A 24,229-nucleotide genomic window follows, 5' to 3' on the forward strand; every position below is an offset into this window, starting at 1 on the left:
TAAATGTATTACATGGAGGGGCTATGCTTCATAAAAAGATAAATTTGGTTAGATTTAATTCATTAATTGCAACAGATAATTTATACATTTTTGTACATGTGACTTTTGAACATCCAACACTCCTGTAAGCAATATGTAACATCACTTTTTACTCAAGTATTTTTATGATTATAACCATGCAAATTCAGGAATTATCACTCAAAAAATGCAAACTATATCTTTATTAAGAATGAATGGAGAAATATCCCTCCATTTGAAGGGCAGGTAGTATTAACAAGATGACTAATAAAAGACACATGCACATGAATTTAAAATTGAATAAGGAAGCAGTCCCTGGTGAGTTGAATATGATCTGAGTTCATCTCAACAGACTAGCACAGAAACAGGCAGGAGCATTAGAGCCAGGTAAGGAATACACGAGGTGAGAAGGGGACACGCCATTTACTACATCTAAGCAGTGGCCAGAAGCTGAGGAGATTAGACTGGTAATACAAATTGTGTTCTCTGAAGGCTTAATTTTCACAAGATATAAAAACATACAAAGTTTTCAAATCATTGCTCTTGGGAACACTCATTTTTTTTTCAGTGTATCTCTAGAAGAAAGCTACATACATTATATAGTGTGCTAAATGACGCAGTTCAAAGTAACACAACAAAATGGTAAACACATTACATTTTTCCATAATAAACTTAAGCTTTATATTGATGGTCCAGACTTTCTTGGGGTAAGGCAGAGACGTCTACATCTATCAATACACAACATTCCTTAATCAGGTGTTGGCATTTAACTCTTGGATGACATACTATTTAATTCAGTCTATCATGCCAGGAGAAAAATCACACTATGTTATATCTAAATTATATTTAAAGATAGTTGCTTTTAGCATCGCTATATAGCCAGGACCATACATAAGAACATTGCATAGTTGAGAGAAATGGTTTGAGGAATGGCTACTACATCTTCAAAATGGCCCAGTCCTGAAGACAGAGAGGCCAGTGTTAGCATTACTAAGCTAAGTCAGTGCACTCCTGAGGAGGCTAAAGCTTGTCAAATAATTTTTAGAGTAATTCTGTCAAAGGTCTCACAAGGCCAAAGGCCATGTCTCTTATTTCGTGGAACATGAAAGATATTCACTTTGTACAAGTTGTGTTAGTCAGAGAATACACATTCATTGACCTGGAAAGGCTTTTTTACAGTCTAAGACTTGTATTTATACAAACATCATCAGTATGATTATTTAGATCTCTTAAATGTTCCATAATCATAATTTGTTATACTTTACCCGTCTCTTATGGAAATAGTGCAATAAAAGCAGTAATTGGGATGAAAATTTTCTTTTATATGCTGACACAACCACATTGTTCTGAATGTGCATTACGAGTGTGTCTTTAAAACATTCTATCATTTAAAATTTTTCCTTTATAGAAGGAAATGTACATACTCTCTTGAACTTTCCCCATTTCAGTAACTAATTGTTAAAAAGATCATTGAAAAATGTTTTGATTGTCATTTCAATTGAGAGTAGGATTAATCACTACCAAATAAATAAAATTGGATGCCTTTATCACCCTACTACAAACGTCAACCTACCACAAACATCACCAACCTACCATAAACATGCTTCTGAAGAAGATACTGTTTGCCCCATCCCAAGATGGCATCATCTCAGAACTTCCAGTAACTTGTTAAAGATTTTATGCAAAGTTATCTATAACCCTAAGTCAGGATAAAATATCCAAATAATTCGTTCAAAGCCAGCCTGTCGTCGCACATTAAAATAATCCCATCATGAATAGATAGAAATATCAAGAAAGCTGTCTGCTGAGAATCACCCAGAGTGAGCATCTCATGTTTTCCTTCCCTTTTGAATAAACTTATCCACATACCCCCAAATGTTCCACATAGTCTGTTGTATGAGAAATATGAAAACAAACCGTCATGGCCATCTTGACTGGCATTTTTGACGTTACAGAATGCTGGAGAAAAGTACACAGCTAATCTAAACGCAATCCTGGAGTTTTCTTTGCAATTCTGGAGAGCATCCTATAGCGTGTGCTTTGTTTCACGTTTCCTAGTAGGTAGTCTGCACTCTTCTCAGTTTCCCGAGGGTGATTTGTTCTGATATGTTCATCCTTAAAAACAATTGGATGGTATAAGAAGCTTATTGTTCACCATACGTAAAATTATACTTAGGTTGACTTAGAGAGATTTTCAATTATATTCACTTTGGGGATCTATAAATATATATTGGCTATAGTGTTTTTTTCTTGACTGTTGAACAACTACTGGAAAGATGCCCATTGAAGCAAAAATGGAAAATTCTAAGTCAATCAGCTAATTAGGTAGAAATTCCTTCCCCCTGTTTGCTCGCTATATTTATTTAATTTTGTTGTTTTTTTAAAATTTTATTATGTACAATAAGTCTTGATAATGTTCTTCTATATGCAAACTTTACTCAGATTCTCCCCACTCCACTACCTATTCAATTTCATGATCTCCCTCTCCTTCTCCCCCACCCCTCTCCCTCTCCTTCTCTCCCTCCCTCTCCCCTCCCTCTCCCTTTCCCCCTCCTTCTCCCTCCCTCTCCCTCTTCCCCTCTCCTCCCCCTCCTCCCCCCCTCTCTCCCCTCAGTGTGTGTGTGTTTGTCTTTCTCTCATAACAAAACAAAATTCAAAAGCCTGCCAAAAAGAGCATACACATGAGAGAGAGAGAGAGAGAGAGAGAGAGAGAGAGAGAGAGAGAGAGAGAGAGGGAAAGAGAACACGAAGTTCATTTTGAGTTTATCAACTACTCCTGGGTATGGAACCCAGCCTGGAGTGTGGTTCATGTACCAAGTGACAATAACTCTCGATTGGAAAAGCTAATTTTGCACTGCCAGCACCATCTAGATTAGGGCTCCAACTTTGCGTCCACGTCCCCTTGTCACTTTGTGGATTTTTTTTCTGGTTTGAGCACACCCAGGTCTTAGGTGTGCAGTAACAATCTCTGTGGGCTCCTGAGTGCATCCGTCTTGCTGTGTCTAGAAGACGCTGTTTACTTGGAGACAGACATCCACCCCCTCTGGCTTTTACTGTTTTCCTGCCTCTTTTTCCTCACAGACTCTTGAGCCTTCAGGGGAGGAGGTTAATAAAGACTCCCGATTTAGGATTGAGTGCTCCAAAGTTCCTCACTGTCGGCACACGTGTCCACTGTGGTTCTTGTTATCATAGATTATCCACTGTGAGAAGAAGCTTCTCGGATGAGGCTTGAGTGAGGGACTGATCTGTGTGTGTAGCAGGAAACCTTTAGGGCAAAACTTATTGCTATGTCCCTTTAGGATACTAAGAGTATGCTTTCTTAGATAGAAAGCTCTATTGCTCAGATGAAGCACCATGGCCACAAAGCAAGTTGGGGAGAAAATGATTTATTTGGCTTCTCCTTCTATGTTACTGTTCATTATTGAAGGAAGTCAGGACAGGGACTCAAACAGCAGGAACCTGGAGGCAGGAGCTAATTCGGATGCCATGGAGGAGTGCTAGTACTGCCTCCTTCCCATAGTTCGCTCAGTCTGCTTTCTTATAGAAAGGACGACCTCCTCAGGGATAGCACCATCACAATGGGAAGGGCCATCCCATATCAATAACTAAGTAATAGCATTCCCATAGGCTTGCCTGCAGCCTGATCTTACAGAGGCATTTTCTCAGTTGAGGCTCCTTCATTTCAGATGACTTTAGCTTGTGCCCAAAACTCGTCAGAACACGTTTTTCTTAGGTCTGTAACCTATGTACCCTTAAGTTTTGGGGCATTTTAGCAGTGTTGTGTAAGGTTCTATATCATGGAGTAATTTTAAAATGTTTGGTTACTTCTAGCATTTGCACTATTACATCTTTCAGATAAGTTTCTGCTGTGGGTTGCAGGATTGGTAGTTAGGTGAGGTGGTGATCACGTCTCTCTTCCAGTAGCTTCCGGCACCATGGATGCTAGGACGTAAAGGTGATGCTTCTAACTGGGGACAGGTCTGATTTCTCCATGATCTATGACACAAGTAAGTGTGTCTTCAGCAGTAGGACATTACTGTCAGATTGTGAATGGTGACCAGTAGCCTTATCAATGGACTGTTGTGTTCATGTTGGTCTCTGGGACCCCTTTGGTAAACTCCTCAGCAAGATGTAATCCATTCCTGGACTGGAAGCTTTACTCAGTGACCCAGGATGTCTGGAGGAGACATTGTCTCCTCCATTTTGATTCCTTTTAAGTTTCTTTCATATATGTATATAAATTAGGAGGCTTAGGTTCCCATATCGTTTTCCAAAGACCTTTGCTGTTACTTGGCCTTCCTTATATTCCCTCATTTACCCTGCACCCTCATACCCCTGCCTAATAATCCCCCAAGCCTGGTTCCTTCTTTGTCTCTCTATAAAATTACACTTCATTTATTTTTCCTAGGAATATTCCTACCTGCCCCATGGACCCTTTCAACTACAAAAACTTTATGGTTATTCAGACTGAAACAATCATACCGAAAGTATAAAAGCCAGCATCCACATATAAATGAAAATATGTAGCATCTGCCTATGGAGTGTCTTGCTTGCTTTACGGAATGATTGTTTCTAGTTCCATTCACACACATGCAAACGTCAGAATTTCATTTTTCTTAACAGCCGGGTGATATTCTCTTGTGTACATTACCACATTTTATCATGGCCTGTTTATTCGTTGGTGAGCATCTAGGGTCTTTCTAACTTATGTCTATTATGAATATAAAGCAGTGAACCTGGATAAAGAAGTGTCCGTAGTAGAGCTCAGAGCCCTGTTGGTGTATGCCAGAGTGGTAAAGCTGAGGCTTGTGATAGGCTGGTTTTCAGCTTTTTGAAGAGACTCCACACTGACTCCCATCGTGATTGCACAAGTTTACACTCCCAACAGCAATGAGCAAGACTTTCCCCCGCCCTTTCCCACACCGTTCACCAGTATGTATTGTTATTTTTGTTTAATTGATCTTGACCATTTTCATTAGGGTAAGATCAGCTCTCAGAGAAGTTTTAGCTTGCACATTCCTGATGGCCATTTTTGGAACATTTTTGGTTTCATTTGCGGGAACTTTCTGTTAAGTTCTATACTATAGTTTTTATTTGGATTGTTTGCTTTTTTTATTTCTTTGTATTTTCTAGATAGTAACCCTCTATCAGAAGTATAATTGACAGATTTTTTCCCATTCTGTAGGCTGCCACTTTGACTGTGTGCATTACTGTAGCGAGGTTTAATGCTTCATGAGATTCCATTTATTCAACATCGGCCTTAATTTCGGTGTTGTGTTTTGTTCAGAAAGTTCCTTATACAGTTGAAGTGTGTTTCTGCGTCAGGTGATAGATATGGATCTATTTTCATTCTTCTCTATACAGCCATCCTAACTGTTAACCAATGACTAATTAACCAGTACTCATAGTTAAAGATATTGTCTTTTCTGCAGTGTGTATTTTTGGCTTTGTTAAAAAAAATATGTCAATAGGGTTGTGTAATTAGTTTTGACTTTTCAACCCAATTCACTTGATCAGTGCATCTGAATTTTTTTATGCCAATTGCATGCTGGGTTTATCACTACAGCTCTGGAATACAACTTGGTATCTGAGATGATGATACTCCCAGCATTTTTTAAAATAAACCATATTATTTTTGCAGTGGGATCTAGGCCTCTGAAGTTATCATGTTTGAAGTAGTTCTTGAAGTGGATATCTGCTCTTTTCTTTGTCGGGTGGATGTTCAGTTCTTTCCTGACTGTTGCAAACTATGGGTCCAATTAATGTCTGAGGGCTGTGGGGGTCTCTAAATCCCAGGCAAGAAAAGTGGTCGTGCAGACCCTGGTTGAGAATGGTTCTAGGGTTCCTTGGAGAGTCAAAAGGATGCAGATGGGATAGAAGGAATGTCTGAAAGTGCAAGTGGGAGAACACTGAATCCCACCAAAGTGCCTGGTCATATGGGGATATTGATGAGCTAGGACAAGGGACTGCAGCAGTGAGGCGGCAGAGGGTTTGAGGGTAAAGTGGGGAGCTTATGTGGAGGATGTGAAGGAGAATGAAGATCACTTCCCTGAGTCCCAATTACATATGGACGCTGTGGGTCCCTGGTAAATAGCTCTCTCGGTATCTGCAGGCACATGAAAATAAACTAAATTATTTTTAAATCATCCTATTTCATTTTTCCAAATATTTAAGTAAACCAGAAACATGTTCTTTCTTCCATCTGTGTGGTTTTTATTTTTTAATATGACATTCTATTATGTAAGTGTGTGTGTGTGTGTGTGTGTGTGTGTGTGTGTGTATGTGCGCGCGCGCGCACGCGCTTGTGTGTTTTACAATAGGAGCACTGAAAAGAAAGGAGACCCAGAATATAAACTGAGTTACCTTGAGTCTGTGTCTGTATTGGAGTAGAAAGATACATTATGAGTAACTACCATAGCTGGGTAGCTGGGTAACTCTCAGACCTGGATTCATATTCTCAGGTCTATTTAACAGTCATGAACGCTCTGTGAAAGTTACTGACCTCGAGTCTCAGTTCATCCACCAATGAAACGGAAGGAAGAATGTTGAGACTCTATCATATACTAGAGATAAATGACTGGGTAGACCCAGAGCGAGAGATTTAATTGTTTACTATGACGGCTATGTTCTTGAAAACAAGGTAGCTGTGAGAAAATGTGGTCTGCCTCAACTTCTAATATTTACAGACACAGAGCCTCCGTCGGACTGTATGGCGGGTGGCAATTAGGGAGTGGAATCTCCCCATACAGAGAAGAGCTTAATATTTAGCAGGCAATGCTTTCTTCCAGACGATCTTAGCTACCGCTGGCTTCTGAATGAATTTCCCGTCTTTATCACAATGGATAAGCGAAGATTCGTGTCTCAGACCAACGGTAATCTCTACATCGCGAACGTTGAGTCTTCTGATAGAGGCAACTATTCCTGCTTCGTGTCCAGCCCTTCTATTACAAAGAGCGTGTTCAGCAAATTTATACCCCTCATTCCGATACCTGAGCGTAAGTATTTTAGTGGTTACACTGTTTTTGGCAAAGTTACCTGTTGACGATACATTAGTAATAATGATTGGGGGTCTTCTAGGGCCAGACAGCACACGGTGTATGCTGGGTAGAAGACTTAGTCTTAAATTTTTGAAGTTGGGTTTTATGTTTACTAACATTACCTTAAAATGCTTGAGTTCAAACCCACTGCTTCTACCTTAGGAAGTATATGGAGGGTACATACAGCTCAGTTCAGGGCCCCTAGAGAATTACAATGCAAATGTCTGGGATCTGCTTTTTTTTGTTTCATGACCATTTGTACTTGATAGTAAATTTGAAATGAGTCTAAATGTTTACCAGAAAACAAAACAAAAGGTGATCATGTAATTAGAAAAAAATGATTTTAAAGAGTCGTTTACATGGCACAAATGAACATAAATAATTTCTACTTCTGCTTTAACTAATGAGCATACACTGCGGTGACCTGTGTGCAGGGTCCTACCCCACCGCCATGTTTTTTTTTAATTTTCCCTATAGCACACTGCTTGAGGTGCACTCCACCGTGTCACAGAACACCTGCTCCTCCCATCCCGGTTTAACCCAGTTCTTCTGCTGCATTTGCAGTGATAACTCCATGCCTCAGAAATGACCTGTTTGCTCCCTGTCTTCTCATAAACGTGGGAAGTGACACATTGCCACTGGGATTCCCCTTCCACTTCTCCCTGGAAACGGTCATATAATTCGCTCAACCCACCCTTTTCATTCCTTGCTCACTCTTCCCCAAGGTCAAGTGTGCCCTCCCTAAAGGGGCCCTGATGACCTTCCCCACTCTGCCTCACAAATGTACTTCCCCTGCGCCTTCTACACATTCTACTACTTCCTGTCTCGGTGATGGACAGGTTTCCGTGCAGCCGATCCTCCAGGGGTTCTGGCTCATGTCCCATTTGAATCAGGGCTTCTCCCTATCACCCATTCCCTTCTTTTTCTATCTTTAGAATCCGTCCCCTCACTCTGCATGTTCTTTCCTGCTCTGTGAAGGTCATTTGGGATGATCATAGGAAATTCATACTTGTTCAATCAAAGGCGGTTTTTTAGTCCCTATTCTTTTTGGTATTTGACCCTTCTCACCTGCCTCTCAAAGTCTCTCCTTGCTTTCTGCAAGGCTCACCTTCCTCCTCTGGCAAGTCTCACACAGCACTAACTACCAGATGTTCCTCTTTTCCTTATTTTCCTCCAGCTGTTTCTACATATTCGCTCTAAAATACACATTTTTTTGTTACTGGTCACATAAATGGATCTAATTTCACATATCTCATTTTCTCTTGTGTTCAGGCTTTAGTTTTCCCTATATCCCGATCTTGTTCCATAAAAACTGTCAAGGGTGTTAACTAGAGTGTTCAGGACATTCCCATGGCTTTCCCACCAGCTTCTCTTCCTCCCACGTGGCTGCAAGTACTTGTGTTTTCTTACAAGTAGCATTTCCACTGATCAATGCTCCCCTCCCTGTGATGTTCAGAACAGCTAACCCTGTGGCTTTTAATTGTATCAGTCTGTAAGCCACTGGGGAGTTCTGAGAAAAAAATGAAATGCAGACTCTGAAACCAGAAGTCTTAAAACCGCCATCAAGGTTTCACCTTATGCCAAAGGTAAAAATCTCTATTCTTACCAAATCCCACTGGTATTTATTAATTCGCTGACAAATTGATCTCCAAACTCTTACACTGTGTTCTTGGGCCCTTTGCCCCATGCTTTCAGATGACCTTTAGGTCATACATTTTAATGCCATCGTAATGTCATTTGACTTCATACATGCTTTCTCTAATTCTCTGTACCACCTTAAAGCTTTATCCTGAGATGGCTCCATTCAGTTTTGATTTTTGCCATATCGCCTCTATAACTCTAAATTTTTTATTTGGTGACCACTCTTAGACTAGGTAGTTTGTTTTGCCTTTGATATTGTCATGGAATATTTATTACTTTCTTAGCAGTACGTACTCAAGTTTTGGTGGTTAATAATGCATTAAGCCGTCTGCATGCTTTTATCAGCACACATTTCATAACTGATGTGCTGAACAACAGAGATACGTCCTGTCTGTAGTGTAGGATTAGCACTGTCAGAATAAATGGCTTCTCTCTGCCAACCTGATTGCTCCATTTCCTTAGTTTCCGAGGATAGTTTCCTTGTTCTGTCTTCTGTTCACTTAATCTACTTCTTCCTCTTACTTTTTTCTCTTTCTTCCATGGTTGAAGTGCTCCTGAAGTGCCTCGCAACATCGTTCAAAGTATTTTACACATATTTGAAGTTCCTTAATGACACCTTTAAATTCTGTAGCCAATTTAGTCTGATTAGGTTTCAGGATGTCCAATGAAGTTCATATTTGCACATGTTGTGCACAGAGAAATCTATATATTGGCATGAAAACATACCTATGTATACAAACCATCCATATTGATACAGTATTACCCTACAAAGTTTCATGATGTGACAAAAGGAAAAATGTTGTGAGTAATAGATTATGTGTGTTTGTGTCTCCTTATTTTTTTTTAATATTAGGAACAACGAAGCCATATCCTGCTGACATTGTAGTGCAGTTCAAGGACATATACACCATGATGGGCCAAAATGTGACCTTAGAGTGCTTCGCTCTTGGAAAGTAAGTATGCCTGTGCTCTTCATCTGCATGCACAGAGACACCACAGGTTCTGTGCCTCCTCAGGAGATAAACAACTTAAGTGCTTCATTTTTAATCAGTGTGGATCTTGAGCTTTTATATCTTCTATCTCAAGCCCTGTTCCTGATATTCGGTGGCGGAAGGTGCTAGAACCCATGCCTACCACAGCTGAGATCAGCACCTCAGGGGCTGTCCTCAAGATCTTCAACATCCAGCTAGAAGATGAAGGGCTCTACGAGTGCGAGGCTGAGAACATTAGGGGAAAGGACAAGCACCAGGCAAGAATTTATGTTCAAGGTAGATATTTTAATTCTTTATGAACTCCATCAAAGTCTTATTCAAAGGCCTTTTCCATACTTGAAGAACTGTCATGGAACGATTAATAGTTTTAAAACGTGTGATGTATGTTACATTACTCAGGTAGGTGAGATATTTACCTTATTTCTAATTAAGTTACAACTCTGGGTTATAGTCATTGTGAACTTCACTTTTGATCTTACGATTATAGCAGTAGATTGATAGCTGTTAATTAAAGTTTTCCCACTTAACTTTTTATTATTCTCTACTTTTCAGTAGTGTTATTTATACATGAATGGATGCATTCTGGTTTAAAATTTGAGTAAATGGTTTGCAAAGCTTACCATGCCTCCGAATTCGCTGAGGGGCTTGATAAAGTACTGGCTGTTGGGTCCCATTACAACTTTCTGTAATATGAAATAAACAATTAGATTTCAATGAGATCATTCCAATTTTTTGTTTGCTTGTTTTGCTTTTGTTTGTTGAGACGTGGTCTCTCTATATAGCCCTGGCTGGCCTGCAATTCACTCTGTAGACCAGGCTGGCCTCAAACTCTTGGTAATCTCTTAGAATCTCTGACTAAGAAGGTTACTGTGAGCTCCACAATGTATATTTCTAAAAAGAATTCCCAGGTGCTCATGTTACTGGAGTTAGAGAAGCCCTGGTATAAGGAATCAGCTCTTTTTACTTGGACAAAATTATTTCCATTCCAGTGTTTGACCCTCACCCATTGGAGCAAACTTGCCTGGGAAGACAGAAATTCTTTCCAGGCAACTCTTGGAATTTCAATTATTTTCTTAAAATGTATTAAAGTTTGTTTGTGTGCACCAATATTTTTGCCTGAATGTATGTATGTATATTACATATGTGCCTGATGCCTACCTCTGTAGGCTGGAGGAGGGCATTAGATTCCCTGGAACTGTAGATACTGATCGTTGTGAGTGCCATGTGCACACTAAGAATTTAATACAGTCTTCTACAAGACCAGCAAGGGCTCGTAATCAATGAGTGACCTCTCCATGTTCAAGCTCTGGGAACTTTTTTAGGCTGGAGTTACCATTACAACTTTCTGTAAATGGAATAAACAACTAGATTTCAATGAGATCATTCCAATGTTTTGTTTGCTTGTTGTGTTTTTGTTTGTTGAGACATGGTGTCTCTCTATAGCCCTGACTGTCCTGCAACTCACTGTGTAGACCAAGCTGGCCTCAAATTCATGGCAATCCCCTTGAGTCTTCCTCCTGTGTTTTCTTTGTTTTTAACTCAGCTTGTCTTCTCCTAGTCTCTTCCAAAAATAAATTTTGATAGAGTCATTTGAACTCTAAAAATTGATCTTTATATCCAATTGTTTTTCTCTCTTAACTCACTTAATTTTTTCCCCATTGGCAGCTCTCTGCTGAAACCATTTTTGTATAATCACCCAGAATGTCAAAATGTCTGTTGCTAAAGCTGATCGATCCTCAGCTGTGTCTGATCAGATCAGACTCCATTAGCAGTCACACTTGGTCCTCTCCTCTGCACTTCATTCTCTGTGCTTAGCCCCTGGATCCCACACTCCATGCCTATGCCAAACTCTCATTTCCCCTGCAGTGTCCTCCTAACTCGTACCCTTCTGACACTGAGTGATGTGTGTCAGTAAGGGAATGTCTCTGTACCCTGTATTATTTCAACACTGGAAAATACTTTCTAAAATCCACACCTTTGGAGATTGAGTGTAAATATTTTCTCTGAACTTGAATATCCAATGCCTCAATATCATTAACATGACACATATCAAGTGTATATGGAATGACTTCTAATAGAGGAACAAAGTCTGTGGGTTCTGTGAACGTCTTGAATAATATCACCACCTTTGTCTGGGTCTAATGATTACAGATAAGATTAATTCAATGCATTTAGAAACTTTACTCCAGGTTCTCAGTAGAGTAAAAATCTGAACTGTCAAATACCTAAGGCCTTGAAGAATTGAAGCGAAGGAGTTATTTTAAATGGCCCATCCTTATGTCTTCTTTCCTATAAGACATCTTCAGCTTTATCTATAGCTCTATGACAACTTTCTTCAAAGTTATATAATGAAACGACATACATAATTCACCAAAGTGGTTCAATTATTTATTCTTGACTTTGTATTATGTATTGTCACGCTTATGCGTCACCCTGGGAGGCCAAGGCAGCAGAGGCACCATTAAAGTATTGAAGAGATTCTGTACAAAATAAAACCTATATTCAACTAACTGCTTTGTCAGCATTCAATTTCTAAAAGTTCTCCCCATAAGTTAAAGAAAATGATTGGTGAAAAAAGGAGCTAAATTAGATTTTATACTGCAAAGTACACATAAGGAGACATATGCCTATCCATATATTAGATTAATATTGATAGTCTGGACCTCTCACAAAATATTTTCTGATTTCTCATATGTGTATGTAATTATATATACATATATAATATTTCTAATAATACACCCATGGCATTTCCTACAGAAAATAAATAAAATATAATATCTCACTTTCAATACAAAAGGAAATCAAATGGTGCCCTCCATGACGAGTTCTCTCTCTCCATTCCCTTACCTATTTTACAGTTTGCCTAGATTTGTGCGGACTGCTTAGATAACGGACATATTTAACCCCACTGATTTTTCATGTGGAAACATTCTTTTTCTCCTTTGAGGCAATCGCTATCATTTTCTCATTTTCTACAACTGCCAAGTAGATAAAAATGAAAATGGACTGAAGTTCATTTCACTCCATCAGGAGTTTCCCCAGTGACAACTGCTGATGGAGCTGCTGTGTGGAAGTGAATTAAAGTGTCCTGCTCATTTTTATACCTATAGAGTAAGATACTACATCAAACAATACACAAAAGCTGCATTAAGCAGATAGTGTGTAATATGAGGAATGGAGAAGATCTTAAATCTTGACCCAAAAGGTAAAATGCACACACACACACACACACACACACACACACACACACACACACACAAGCACATGCCCATGCACACATGTGTACACACACAAACATGCACACACATGCATGCATGTACATGCACATATACATATGCACACATGCACACACATATGCAACAGTGAAATACATACATATATATATATTTATATATATATTAGAGCTATGGCTCAGCTTGCTAAATATAATAGCAAATTGAGGAATAACTTCTTAAAACTTTAATTGTCATGTTGGCATATCTGAAAGATTTGAGTTATAAGGGAAAAGTCAATTAATTTAGTATTTTTCTTGAATTAGCCTTTAAATCTGTAAATAAAAAGTAATTGGGAGTGCTGATAAGACACTTCATAAGCTAAAAGCACTTGCCGCACATTCACAAGACTGGAATTCTGTTTGCAGCCTTACGTCAGATGGCTCCAACTCCCTAAAGCTCTAGGGAATACAATACCCTTTGTTGCCACCTACATGCCCGTGGTGCACATAAACGTATGAAGGCACACATATACACATAGGTTAAATTAAATAAATCTAGAAGAGCAGTTTCTAACTAAAGTACAGTTGTCTTATTATATGACAGTATGTGAATTTTATAGAGTATAGACCTGTGCGAGCAGACACACAACATGGGATGTAATTTCCAGAATAAAGATAACAAAATGCAAATTTTATTCTCTTGAGATTGCAATGGGTATTGAAACACTTATATTGTTCCTCCTTTCCAGCATTTCCTGAATGGGTAGAGCATATCAATGACACTGAAGTGGACATAGGCAGTGACCTCTACTGGCCTTGTGTGGCCACAGGGAAGCCCATCCCTACCATCAGGTGGCTGAAAAATGGGTACGCGGTAAGTATGTGGAAGTGTCCCGCTGTTCCCAAGTGTATGCTGAGTCACAGGATGGTCAGTAGAATAAGGGTGCTTGGGCCCTGAAATAGAAGAAAAACTTCCTTGAAAAACAAAGTGTCTTCTTTCAATTTCAACAGCATTCTGTAATCGTATCTTTACCTCTCTCTCTTTTCCTTATTTTTCCTTTGTTCCACTGTCCCCCTTCCTATATAACCATTTCCACTGATATTGTCCCCTCTTTGCCACTGTTCCCCTGAACCCCACAGAAACAGAGGTAAGAGAGACGTGCTAAGTCCTATCCCAGCCTTGGGACAGTTGACAACATTGGGTCCCTTCTCCACCTTCCCACTCTAATCTCCCAGCTGGTCCAAAGGGGCAAAGGTGGACCCTCGGCTCTGTAAGATGAGTAGAACAGGAGCCACTGGGCATGGTAAGTGGTCTTCTCCATGCCGTGAACACCCCAGTTTGTGCATCGTAGGAGAGAATGAGGGTGTATGACCACAACGTACCTAGGTTAAGCATTGACCTGAAGCTGGATGAAGAGTTTACATACGGTCCACTTTCCTCAAAACCATGTACTTTATTTCACCCTTCAGTATCACAAAGGGGAACTGAGGCTGTATGACGTGACTTTTGAAAACGCCGGGATGTACCAGTGCATAGCAGAAAACGCGTATGGGACCATTTATGCAAATGCTGAACTCAAGATCCTGGGTCAGTATCCTTTCTGATTTCTGATCCATGTCTATCAAACAAACAACCTTTGATAAGGCAAGAGGATATCCATAACTTGCGTTTAATTCCACTGTACTTTGATTAGATGCGCAACACAGGTTGGTTATTTATTTATACTGCCAATTCTCAAATCTCAGACTAAAGGAATAGTGAAATAAGCAAGTGGTTCTCAACCATTCTAGTGCTGTACGACTTTACTACAGTTCTTCACGTTTTGGTGATCCTCAACCATAAAATCGTTTTCACTGCTAATTCATACCTCTAATTTTGCTACTGTTATGAATTGTGATGTAAAAATATGACATGCAGGATATCTGATATGCAGCCCCTGTGCAGGTTGAGAACCTCTGAATGGACTAAATAGTTGTTGTAAAAAGTGACTTCCTCAGAGGAGAAGCAGAGGCAGCAGCTCTTGGGGCTTCTTACAAGGGCATAATCTCACCCACCATCAGTTCACTGAGCAGGCATTACAGTAAGACCCCTCGGTGATTTTGATAGGCAGAATTTAAGAATCACTAGAATAAACGATAAAGATCCAAGTACAAATCGGCCTGAGAAAGCAATCTTCTCTCACAAGGGCAGGGTGCAGATGACAGGGATATATTGTGTCTGTTCATAGCCAAGGTGACTGAACAGTGGACTAGATGTGAGAACTGGGAAGACAAAGGGTATGCCATCTCTGGGGTTACCAGCTATGAGACTCTGTGTCATGACGTCATAACAACTATTCTGTAATATGTGTGACTTGAAGATGATCTTCAGCAATGCCGTGTGCTCCTTAACCAGTTGTTTGGTTCCAGTATTCTTTTAGCTGTCTATAGGTAGGTCATGAAGCCCTGGATTGGTTTATCGAAGAGTATATGCCCTCAGTTGGTGCTTAGTAAATAGAAAGTTAAATGGAATTCCATTATTAATTGAAAAGAGGTTTTTTTTTGGTCAAATTTTAATCCCACCTGTTAACTACCTGTGATGCCATAGTAGAATTATATCAGTTTAATAGATTTCGATTCTTCTGTTAGTATGTATGCCTTGAGGGATGCTGAGTGGGATGGCTGTGAGCATGTCTAAGAATTTATAAACAGCATGTGCAGTGGGTAGAGTTCTAGCCATTCTTTTCACTAATTCCCTTGTAGAATTGAAAAAGAACAGTAGAATTCAAGGTGCCTTTTAGGTGAATAGGTAGGTACATAACTTGATTAAAACTAAAATTTGATTGGTAAAGTTATCAGCAATTGTCCATTCGAACTGAGCCTGCGTTACTAAATTATTAAATAGAAATGTATGTATGAAGTACCTAATAAAGTACAACTCCAATATTTCTATTGATCATTAATCAATAAAACATGCTACACTCCAGAAGGACTGTTTAGCAAAAGGGCTAATATACACTTGTTTACTTCACAGCTTTAGCTCCAACTTTTGAAATGAATCCCATGAAGAAGAAGATCCTGGCTGCGAAAGGAGGAAGGGTTATCATTGAGTGCAAACCCAAGGCTGCACCAAAACCCAAGTTTTCATGGAGCAAAGGGACAGAGTGGCTTGTCAACAGCAGCAGGTCAGGTCACATGGGGATATCGCTGACGTTCAATGGCCTCTGAGCTCTTATAATGTCACTGTGCTTATTGTCCTTAAAACTCTGATGTCAGCCAAGGGCTTTCTCATCTAGTCTTCAAGTTCAATGTCCGATTAGTACTTTAACTCATTCACATCGGTGTAAGTAATCACCATGGAAGAGAATGTTCATGTGCAAGAATTTTTTAATGTTGTAATGTGTTTTCTATGTATAAATGATATATAATTGATTATTTGTTACAGATGAGTACAAATATGAATTGTTGAAAATTGAGCCTAGATAATGGTTAAATATATTTTTTATTTTATGAATATTTTATGAATGTTGATATTAATCATGTTAATCATTTTATTAATTAATAGTCATTATTGACTTTAAAGTAATGAATTGTTGCTTTAATAATTAATATAGTGAATGTTTAATGAGTAGAAACTATACTATTATTTTGATGAATATAAGTACACAAAGTGGTTCAACAAAGCAGGGACTCCTGTGCCTGCAGGAGAAGCTACCCTGTCTTGGCACCTAGCTCTTTGTAAACATTCTCACAGTACAGACGTTAACGTTCCATGCTTTCCCTCACTTCAAGTCCTTGTCAAACTACTATGCCTTCCCAAGGCAGAAACGTAGTCATTTTTTCAATATGAATTGTGGAAAATTGAGTCTAGACAATGGCAGAAGCTTATTCATTTTTTCGTAATAGAGAGTTGTGTCGTACCCAGGGTTACAGATACTACAATTTGTAAGGTGACAGGGCAGTAGGCATTCAGCTTCAGTAGTCGTAAACCTGATCAATGCCTTGCATGTGGCATTGCTGTGGATATAGCACCATTAGATGACAAGGACTTTAGGGTTCTTAAAGTCTCATTGGGACTTATGCACAGTCATGTCACTAACTAGAATACAGCAACTGAGATACCATGTGACACAGGACTGTGGTATTCTTGACTATGTTAATGATCAGTTTCATTGGTGTGGGGGACGGTAACTAAAATTAGTATGGGTTTAGGGAAATTTGTCAGAGGTTTTCCACTGTTACTGGACTGTAATTTCTATGTCGGTGCTAACGAAGTAATTAAACGAGGAATGCATAGTAGCTTGACAAGGATTTGAAGTGAGAGGAAGCATGGAACGTTAACATCTGTACTGTGAGAATGTTCACAAAGAGCCAGTTGCCAAGACGGGATAAGCCACGTGGGAGTGGTATTTATTAGTGGCAACGTTTGGGAGAGAAAAAAAGAGACAGGGCTAGACAGAAGCTGGAGAGCCATTGAATGAGGTGCAGGCCTGACTGAGAGGGTGAGAGAAGGCAGAGAGATTTGGTCGAAGGACTTGGCTTCTGCACTGTTCTGAGAAGACTGAGAAGGGCCTAGGAGAGTGCTTTGGGCAAAAGTGCTTCTAAGAGGAGTTTAGTGTCTGCGACAATTGGACTCATGGCAAAGTCCCCAGATACCCAGTCAAGATGGCAGTAAGCGGAAACCTGTGGCCTTCAGAAAACACAGTGAGCAGGTTCTTTGTGCAGCACATGGAACGGTGGCTTATTATGTTACTTCACATTTGGAGAAGGAGGCCTCTGCCTTGCTGAAACGCGCCATCTTTCTTAAAGAGGCAAGTGTATGGACGAGTCTTCTCTAGGATGCTAGCTATCGTCTCTAGGAAAGTAATGACTCAGCTTTTCAGCAATTGGCCAATGCTGAGAAAGAACATCTGAAAGCAAAGGCCAGAGAATTAAAGCATTTTATGCTGGAAAATGTCTTACTTGTATAGAGCATAATAGTGTTACCGTATTTAATGCAAGGTACGATACTAGTGTATGTTATTAAATGACTGAGTTTCTATTTTCTTACTTTCAATAGAATACTCATATGGGAAGATGGTAGCTTGGAAATCAATAATATTACAAGAAATGATGGAGGAATCTATACATGCTTTGCAGAAAACAACAGAGGGAAAGCTAATAGCACCGGGACTCTGGTGATCACAAGTAAGGAATCCTTTGATGTTTGAGTCATGTGGTTCTCTTTATGTGATGGTGCTTATGTTTTTACAATATTACATATATGTGGTTCAAAACTAAGCTTCCAGTACAGTCAGCGTATTGATGAGTTCCCATCTCAGAGGTCTTCAGGGCAAGGCTCTTCCTCTCGAGTATTGTTCCTAGAACTGGATGTAAGAACATCCTGTTCCTTTACAAAGAGCGTCAAAATATATTGGATTTTATTCCCTTTTAAAACCTTTTATTGAGTTTGTTCTTTTTTCAATTTCATATATGTATGATGTTTATCCTAATTGTTATCACCACCATCTAATATCATGCCCACCCCTGTTACCCGATTTCTCTCTAAAAATCCTCTTCTCATTCTCATAACTTTGCCATTGCCAATTAGTGATGGTGATGGAGTGTGTTATTGTGTTAAGAACTAAGGAGTTTAATCCATGACATCTGTTTCAGGACATGGTGGACATCTCAATGGGCACAACCCTGGACAATAGGGGCCCCTCTCCTGAAATCAGTTAAAAACCTATAATTAAACAGGGTCAAAGGGTGGGCCCCATAAGCTCAGGCTCATGTAGCCTCATCGTAGATCACCAAAGTTGCTATGAAGTCATTACTGCATTGGTTCTGCCATGCCCAGAAGAGAGCACTTTACAGCACCTGTGCCTGTTATTCAGTTTCTTCATTCTTTTCATCCTCTTTCCCATGGTTTCCCCAAAATTGTATACCTAGCCCAATTAGCCCCGAGCTTTCAACTACCACTTATTTTCATCACTTCGAGCCATCATGAGCCTCTGTATTCCCTGCCATCCATAGTGGAGATAAGATGTCTCTGATACAAAGTCAGGAGTAGCGTTTGTCTATAGGCATCAACCTAAAAATTGTAGAAGCAAGTTTAGTACCGTGATGACTTAAATAAATAGTAATATCAAGTTTGTTCTTAAGGTCTAAGACCTCCTAAGCCATGGGTTTTGGAATGGGTTGATAATAATAGGTTTGAAATGCTTCGTGAGGGACCAGCCTCACATCCAATCAGAGCAGGTGGTTACCCCCATAACAACCATACCGCAGTTGAATAAGTGGACATATCACTCTTGACATATTGGGATGATAGGCCGCAGGGTTTGTAGCTTGGTAAGATTGTTGATGCCTCTCCCAGCACTCTACATAGCATCTTACAGCATCCTGAGAGCTAGGAAGCAGGAAGAAAGTTTGCAACCTCAGTTCCTGCTTCCTTTCTCTACACCTTATAACCAAGCTATGCTGTGTTTCCAGCCATAGGCTTCGCAAAGTAGTTATCACAAGAGGCCTGTCTGATTTGGGAGTCTTTAGCCCCTGACCAACAATTGAACAAGAGGTACCACATGCCTGCCTCTTGTTGTTTGTTTAGAAACCTTGGTTCAGGAATAGAAATATCCAGACAGGAAGAATAGCTACCTCCTAACTCTCATGCATGCACGCTTTGTCTTAATCAATACTTTTATTCTTTTTTTTCTTTTTTTTTCGGAGCTGGGGATCGAACCCAGGGCCTTGCACTTGCTAGGCAAGCGCTCTACCACTGAGCTAAATCCCCAACCCCACTTTTATTCTTTTAAGTAGTAAGTGTGTGTGTTTTGTTCGCAGATCCTTCGTTTTGATGAATATGTCTTACACTCTTATCTTCCCCCCATCTTCCAACACACATCCCTGATGTGATGCTCCGTTCCCTAAATCTCATTGCTTTTATATCACCATTGAAATTCCGTCCCCTCCCCCATACTTAAATGGAATTTCTACATTACTTTCTTCTACAGATATTATAGTTTAAACATGAAAATCTAAAGATTTGAAGCTAGGAACCACATATCAGAGAAAACATACACTCTTGTCTTTCTGTACTTGGATTACTATTAAAGTATCTTTTATTCTCCTGCCCTTTTTTTTTTGTTTATGGGTCTTTTAAAACTTATTTTATTTGACTGAGTAATCCAATTTCTCTTCCTTGCCTTCAAGCCCTGATATTCTATCTTCTGCTAGATATATTTTATTAGTGGGGCTTTCCATTGAGCTTTTTATTAAACATACAGGAGTTTTCATTTCAAATTATATAAGTATATATATATGCTTCAGTACTTATATATCTGTATTGAATTATATTTTCATAAGTCCTGAGTTGTTCTCATTTTATTGAACTGTTTGTGTCTTATTGACTTTTATTTTAGCATGTATTTATATCCCTTTTGAACTTCTTAAAGATATCCATAATCGTTTTTATAGTTAGTTGTCCTGTCATCTAAATTGCTTTCATTGGAGATCACTAACTCAGGCTTAATAATTTTTGGAGGAAGCTTGCTGTTTTGGATTTTGTGTTACTTGGTTTTTTGTTTGTTTTAGTTTTGATTTTGTTGTTTTGTTTTGTTTTGTTTTGTTTGTGATGGGTCTTGGGAATCTGTAGTTAGATTGTTCATTGTACTTTTTGGTATAAATGTCTAGCCCATTTTTTTTGAGAGGACTTTGAGATCTGAATTTGTCAGGTTTTGGGAGAGCCGAATGGTACTCAAAGTTCAGTCTTAGGGCCACTCAAAGTTTTTGCATGATTGGGATAGCAGAGGTGGTCCTAGTTCAGCTAGAGAAAATCACAGCTTCTGTCCCCACCAGTGGGCAGTCTATAGAAAGAACAAGATCCTTAAAAGCCAAGGTCACCTTACCAGAGGAGAGAGAGTGACAGCTAAAGATGGGGCACACAGTTGTTCAGTTTAAGTCCCCAATTTGCAACATTGAGATCCTGGAGGTAGGTAGGTAAGAGTTATCTGTGAGGTGAATAGATCTTCTGCAGGCATCACATCCTCAGATGGTCCTAGGGTCCATCCCCAGGAAAAGATACAGGCAGTACTGTGAGATGAGCCTGCATTTGAGGCAAGTCCTCACATGGTGGCATTAGTGTCCCAGAGGAAGGGAGAAAGTAGGGTTCCCTGTGACTACAGCAGACACTTGGTCACAGTCCTAAAACAGCTGAGGCAAAGCTCCAAAGTAGACTTTAATTCTTCATCTGATGTCTTGTGCTTTATTTTGTCTTATGTTTTCTTTAACTGTGTTTTGCTTTTCTTTTAAAATCCGCACAGATCCCACACGAATCATTTTGGCCCCAATCAATGCTGATATCACTGTTGGAGAAAACGCTACCATGCAGTGTGCTGCGTCCTTTGATCCTTCCTTGGATCTCACGTTCGTCTGGTCTTTCAATGGCTACGTGATTGACTTTAACAAGGAAATTACAAATATTCATTACCAGAGGAATTTTATGGTAGGTGCCTTATATTTCATCTTATTAACATCCCAATAATTCTTATGTGTCTGTGCTAACTAAAACTTCAGTTAAGGATAGAGAAATAGCTTAATAGTAAGAGATCCACAAGCCTGTGGATCTGAGTTCAATCCTAGGAACCCACATAACAGAAGGAAGGGACCAAACCCAAAAAGTTGTTCTCTGGTGAAACCTGTGCCATGGCTTGCACACACACACACACACACACACACACACACACACACGTGAACACACACACATGTGCACACACACCTATAAATAATTAATTAAAATTTAGAAATATAATATTATTTTATGTAATTTTAGATTTATAATGATGTGACAATCATGTAAAAAGCTCATTTTTCTCAGATTTAATCCTGGTACTCTAAAACATTTATAAAGGACTAATGTTAAAGAGTTTGGTAGAGATATTCTACTGATCTTTAGGTTTACTTTCCCTTCCAATTATATAATTCTGGTATTGATGTGACCGTTATCCTAACAAATTTGTACTCAAGGTCCTAACAATTTCATTGTAATTTGAATGAGAGAAAACATTGAACTTACTCCAGGATATAATGATTGTTTTAAAGTAATTCATTTCATTCTGTGAATGTAGTAAGTCAGTGAAATATATTTGTTTCAAGGCTTGAACTAGTCTGCATGGTTTGTAAAAGATTAAATGGTTAATTCTAAGAAGTGGAGACTGTACATTCTGCAAACCTTGTAAATTAACCCAGCAATCAGAGATTAGAGAGACATTCGGGAAGCAATGCAGGGATATCACTGGGGGGATGGACAAGCTACTGAGACTAACAGAAGACAAGACAGCTCTACTGGTTGCTACCATTCTCCTCTCTGAAAAAGTTACTCCTTAGGAACTTGTGTTTCTGTTTGGCATGGGCCGTTACTTAAGACGCGTTGAGCTTGTCTGTCCTCCATGGGAGAGGAAATATCACAGAGATTTGAATTGCCAGGGTAGAGAAATACTCAGAGGGCCCCAACCCACTCAGAGGAGAAGGGAAGGGAGTGTAGGGGAAGGATTGTGGGAGGAAGTGACTGATGACCGGGAGAGAGACAGTGAGTATGATGTGAAGTGAATTAGTAAAAAAATAAAATAAAATTACATTAAAAAAGAGAGATGTGTTAAGAATGGGAATTGTGTCAGTAGAAAGAGGGGCAAATGAGAGGCTGTAGGCCATAGACAGAAAGGCAGTGGGAAATATAAGTAAAGTACGATGATATATATGTATAAAAATAAAACAATATCCTTCTTTAACATTTTAAAACAATAGAAACAAAAGTAGCAAAAAGAAAGGAAAACATGCTGGTCTGGTAAATAGGACTTGCGCCTCAGCACTCAGGATACTGAGTCCAAAGAATCTTAGATTCTTATGCTGGAGGCTAGCCTGGGCTACATAGTGAGTCCCTGTCTCAAAAAAAATAGGGGTGGGCTGTGAACATTAACTTCAAAATCAGCTATTAATGTACACAAATGATTGAGCCAAGTCAGTGTGGTATTTCTGGATTTTTTTCTCGGTATTCCCAAGATTTTTGTATCTTTTTTTGGACATTATTAGAATACTTATACAGTTGTTGAACAAATAATTTTTTCTTTTTTCTCTTTTTTATTGATTATTTTATGTATTTACATTTCAAATGTTATTCCCTTGCCCCCTCTCTCACCTCTCCCCCCTGCTTCTATGAAGATGTTCTCACTCCCACCTCAACGCCCTGGCATTCCCCTACACTGGGGTATTGAGCCCTCACAGGACCAAGGACTTCTCCTCCCATTGATGCCAGACAATGCCATCCTCCACTATATATACAGCTGGGGCCATGGGTCCCTCCATGTGTAGTCTTTGGTTGGTGGTTTAGTCACTGGGAGCTCTGAGGGGTCTGGTTGGTTGATATCGTTGTTCTTCCTATGGGGTTGCAAACCCCTTCAGCAATGTATTAATATTTATAAATTATAATAACAGTATGCTTTAGATTATCCAGTTGCCTGCAAATCACTTGTCTCTGGTTTCTTCTTTTAGTTTAGTAAACACTCCTCTCACCAGACAGGGACATTTCAAATTAGATGTGCAGCCACAACTCCCTCGGTATTAATGTATACGCCCCTGCAGGTTCACTGTGATTTCTGTAATTTGCAATCCATCGAGACGAACTATAACCATAAAAATCGATCGTAATCTGCCAATTTGGTTTCTGAGCCAGAGTACACCTAAAAGCTATCGTAATAGACAAAGAAAAACAGATTTTTCTACTTGGATCTTATAAGTCTGAAATGTTGCAATTCACCTAATGTAGGCTTCATTTCATCACTAGTGAAATTGGCACCGCAAACTTTATCAGTTGAGTAATTCTTCCTTACATTATTAGAGTTTTTGAAAGACAAGTCTCACCATGGTTATTGATTTTAAGGAAAAGAGTAAGATAAACAGACACGTTACTTAAAACAATGAAACAAAGTTTTGAGTTCATTTATTCCTCTGGTCTCACGAATTGAGTAGTTTCAGAACCACCATCTGGAACGATGACAAGCGGAGTTTATGGAGTGTATTTAGTAGCTTCAGGGACGTCTGCATAAATAGGTTTGGTGGCATAAATTACCCTAATTAAGGTGAGACTTCACCTTTAGTGCGTAGGTAAATCTTTAAAATAATATTTACCCTATGTGATTTGACATAAATACCCACTGTAAGAAAAAAAATGGGGAAAAGGAATAAACAGGAAAAAGATGTAGATGAGGGACCGAGGAGTCAGTTTTTCCCTACTCAAACGTATATAAAACTATATAAAAGCCTAGTGACTTCAAAGAAGAAGGGAATAAAGTGTTTGAATGCTAAAGGAGAAAAGG

General features: G+C 39.3%; 1 protein-coding gene and 1 long non-coding RNA gene across 16 annotated transcripts in view; one reads left to right on the forward strand and one right to left on the reverse strand.

The window, feature by feature from the left end:
- Cntn1 (contactin 1) overlaps nucleotides 1-24,229 on the forward strand; it is a 297,760-nt gene that overhangs the window by 187,892 nt on the left and 85,639 nt on the right. For all 15 annotated transcript variants that reach the window (XM_017594616.3, XM_008765659.4, XM_063262899.1 and 12 more), the window contains 8 exon segments: nucleotides 6,807-7,013; nucleotides 9,550-9,649; nucleotides 9,783-9,964; nucleotides 13,652-13,776; nucleotides 14,373-14,490; nucleotides 15,916-16,066; nucleotides 17,941-18,068; nucleotides 21,182-21,363. In XM_017594616.3, coding sequence (XP_017450105.1) covers nucleotides 6,807-7,013; nucleotides 9,550-9,649; nucleotides 9,783-9,964; nucleotides 13,652-13,776; nucleotides 14,373-14,490; nucleotides 15,916-16,066; nucleotides 17,941-18,068; nucleotides 21,182-21,363 — 1,193 coding nt within the window.
- Nucleotides 192-10,372, reverse strand: LOC134479769 (uncharacterized). The gene is made up of 2 exons (XR_010053493.1): nucleotides 10,309-10,372; nucleotides 192-2,133 (listed from the first exon to the last, which is right to left on the reverse strand). It is a non-coding gene; the product is annotated as an uncharacterized LOC134479769 (long non-coding RNA).

The sequence above is a fragment of the Rattus norvegicus genome, chromosome 7, assembly GCF_036323735.1.
Source record: "Rattus norvegicus strain BN/NHsdMcwi chromosome 7, GRCr8, whole genome shotgun sequence".
Classification (NCBI taxonomy): Eukaryota; Metazoa; Chordata; class Mammalia; order Rodentia; family Muridae; genus Rattus; species Rattus norvegicus.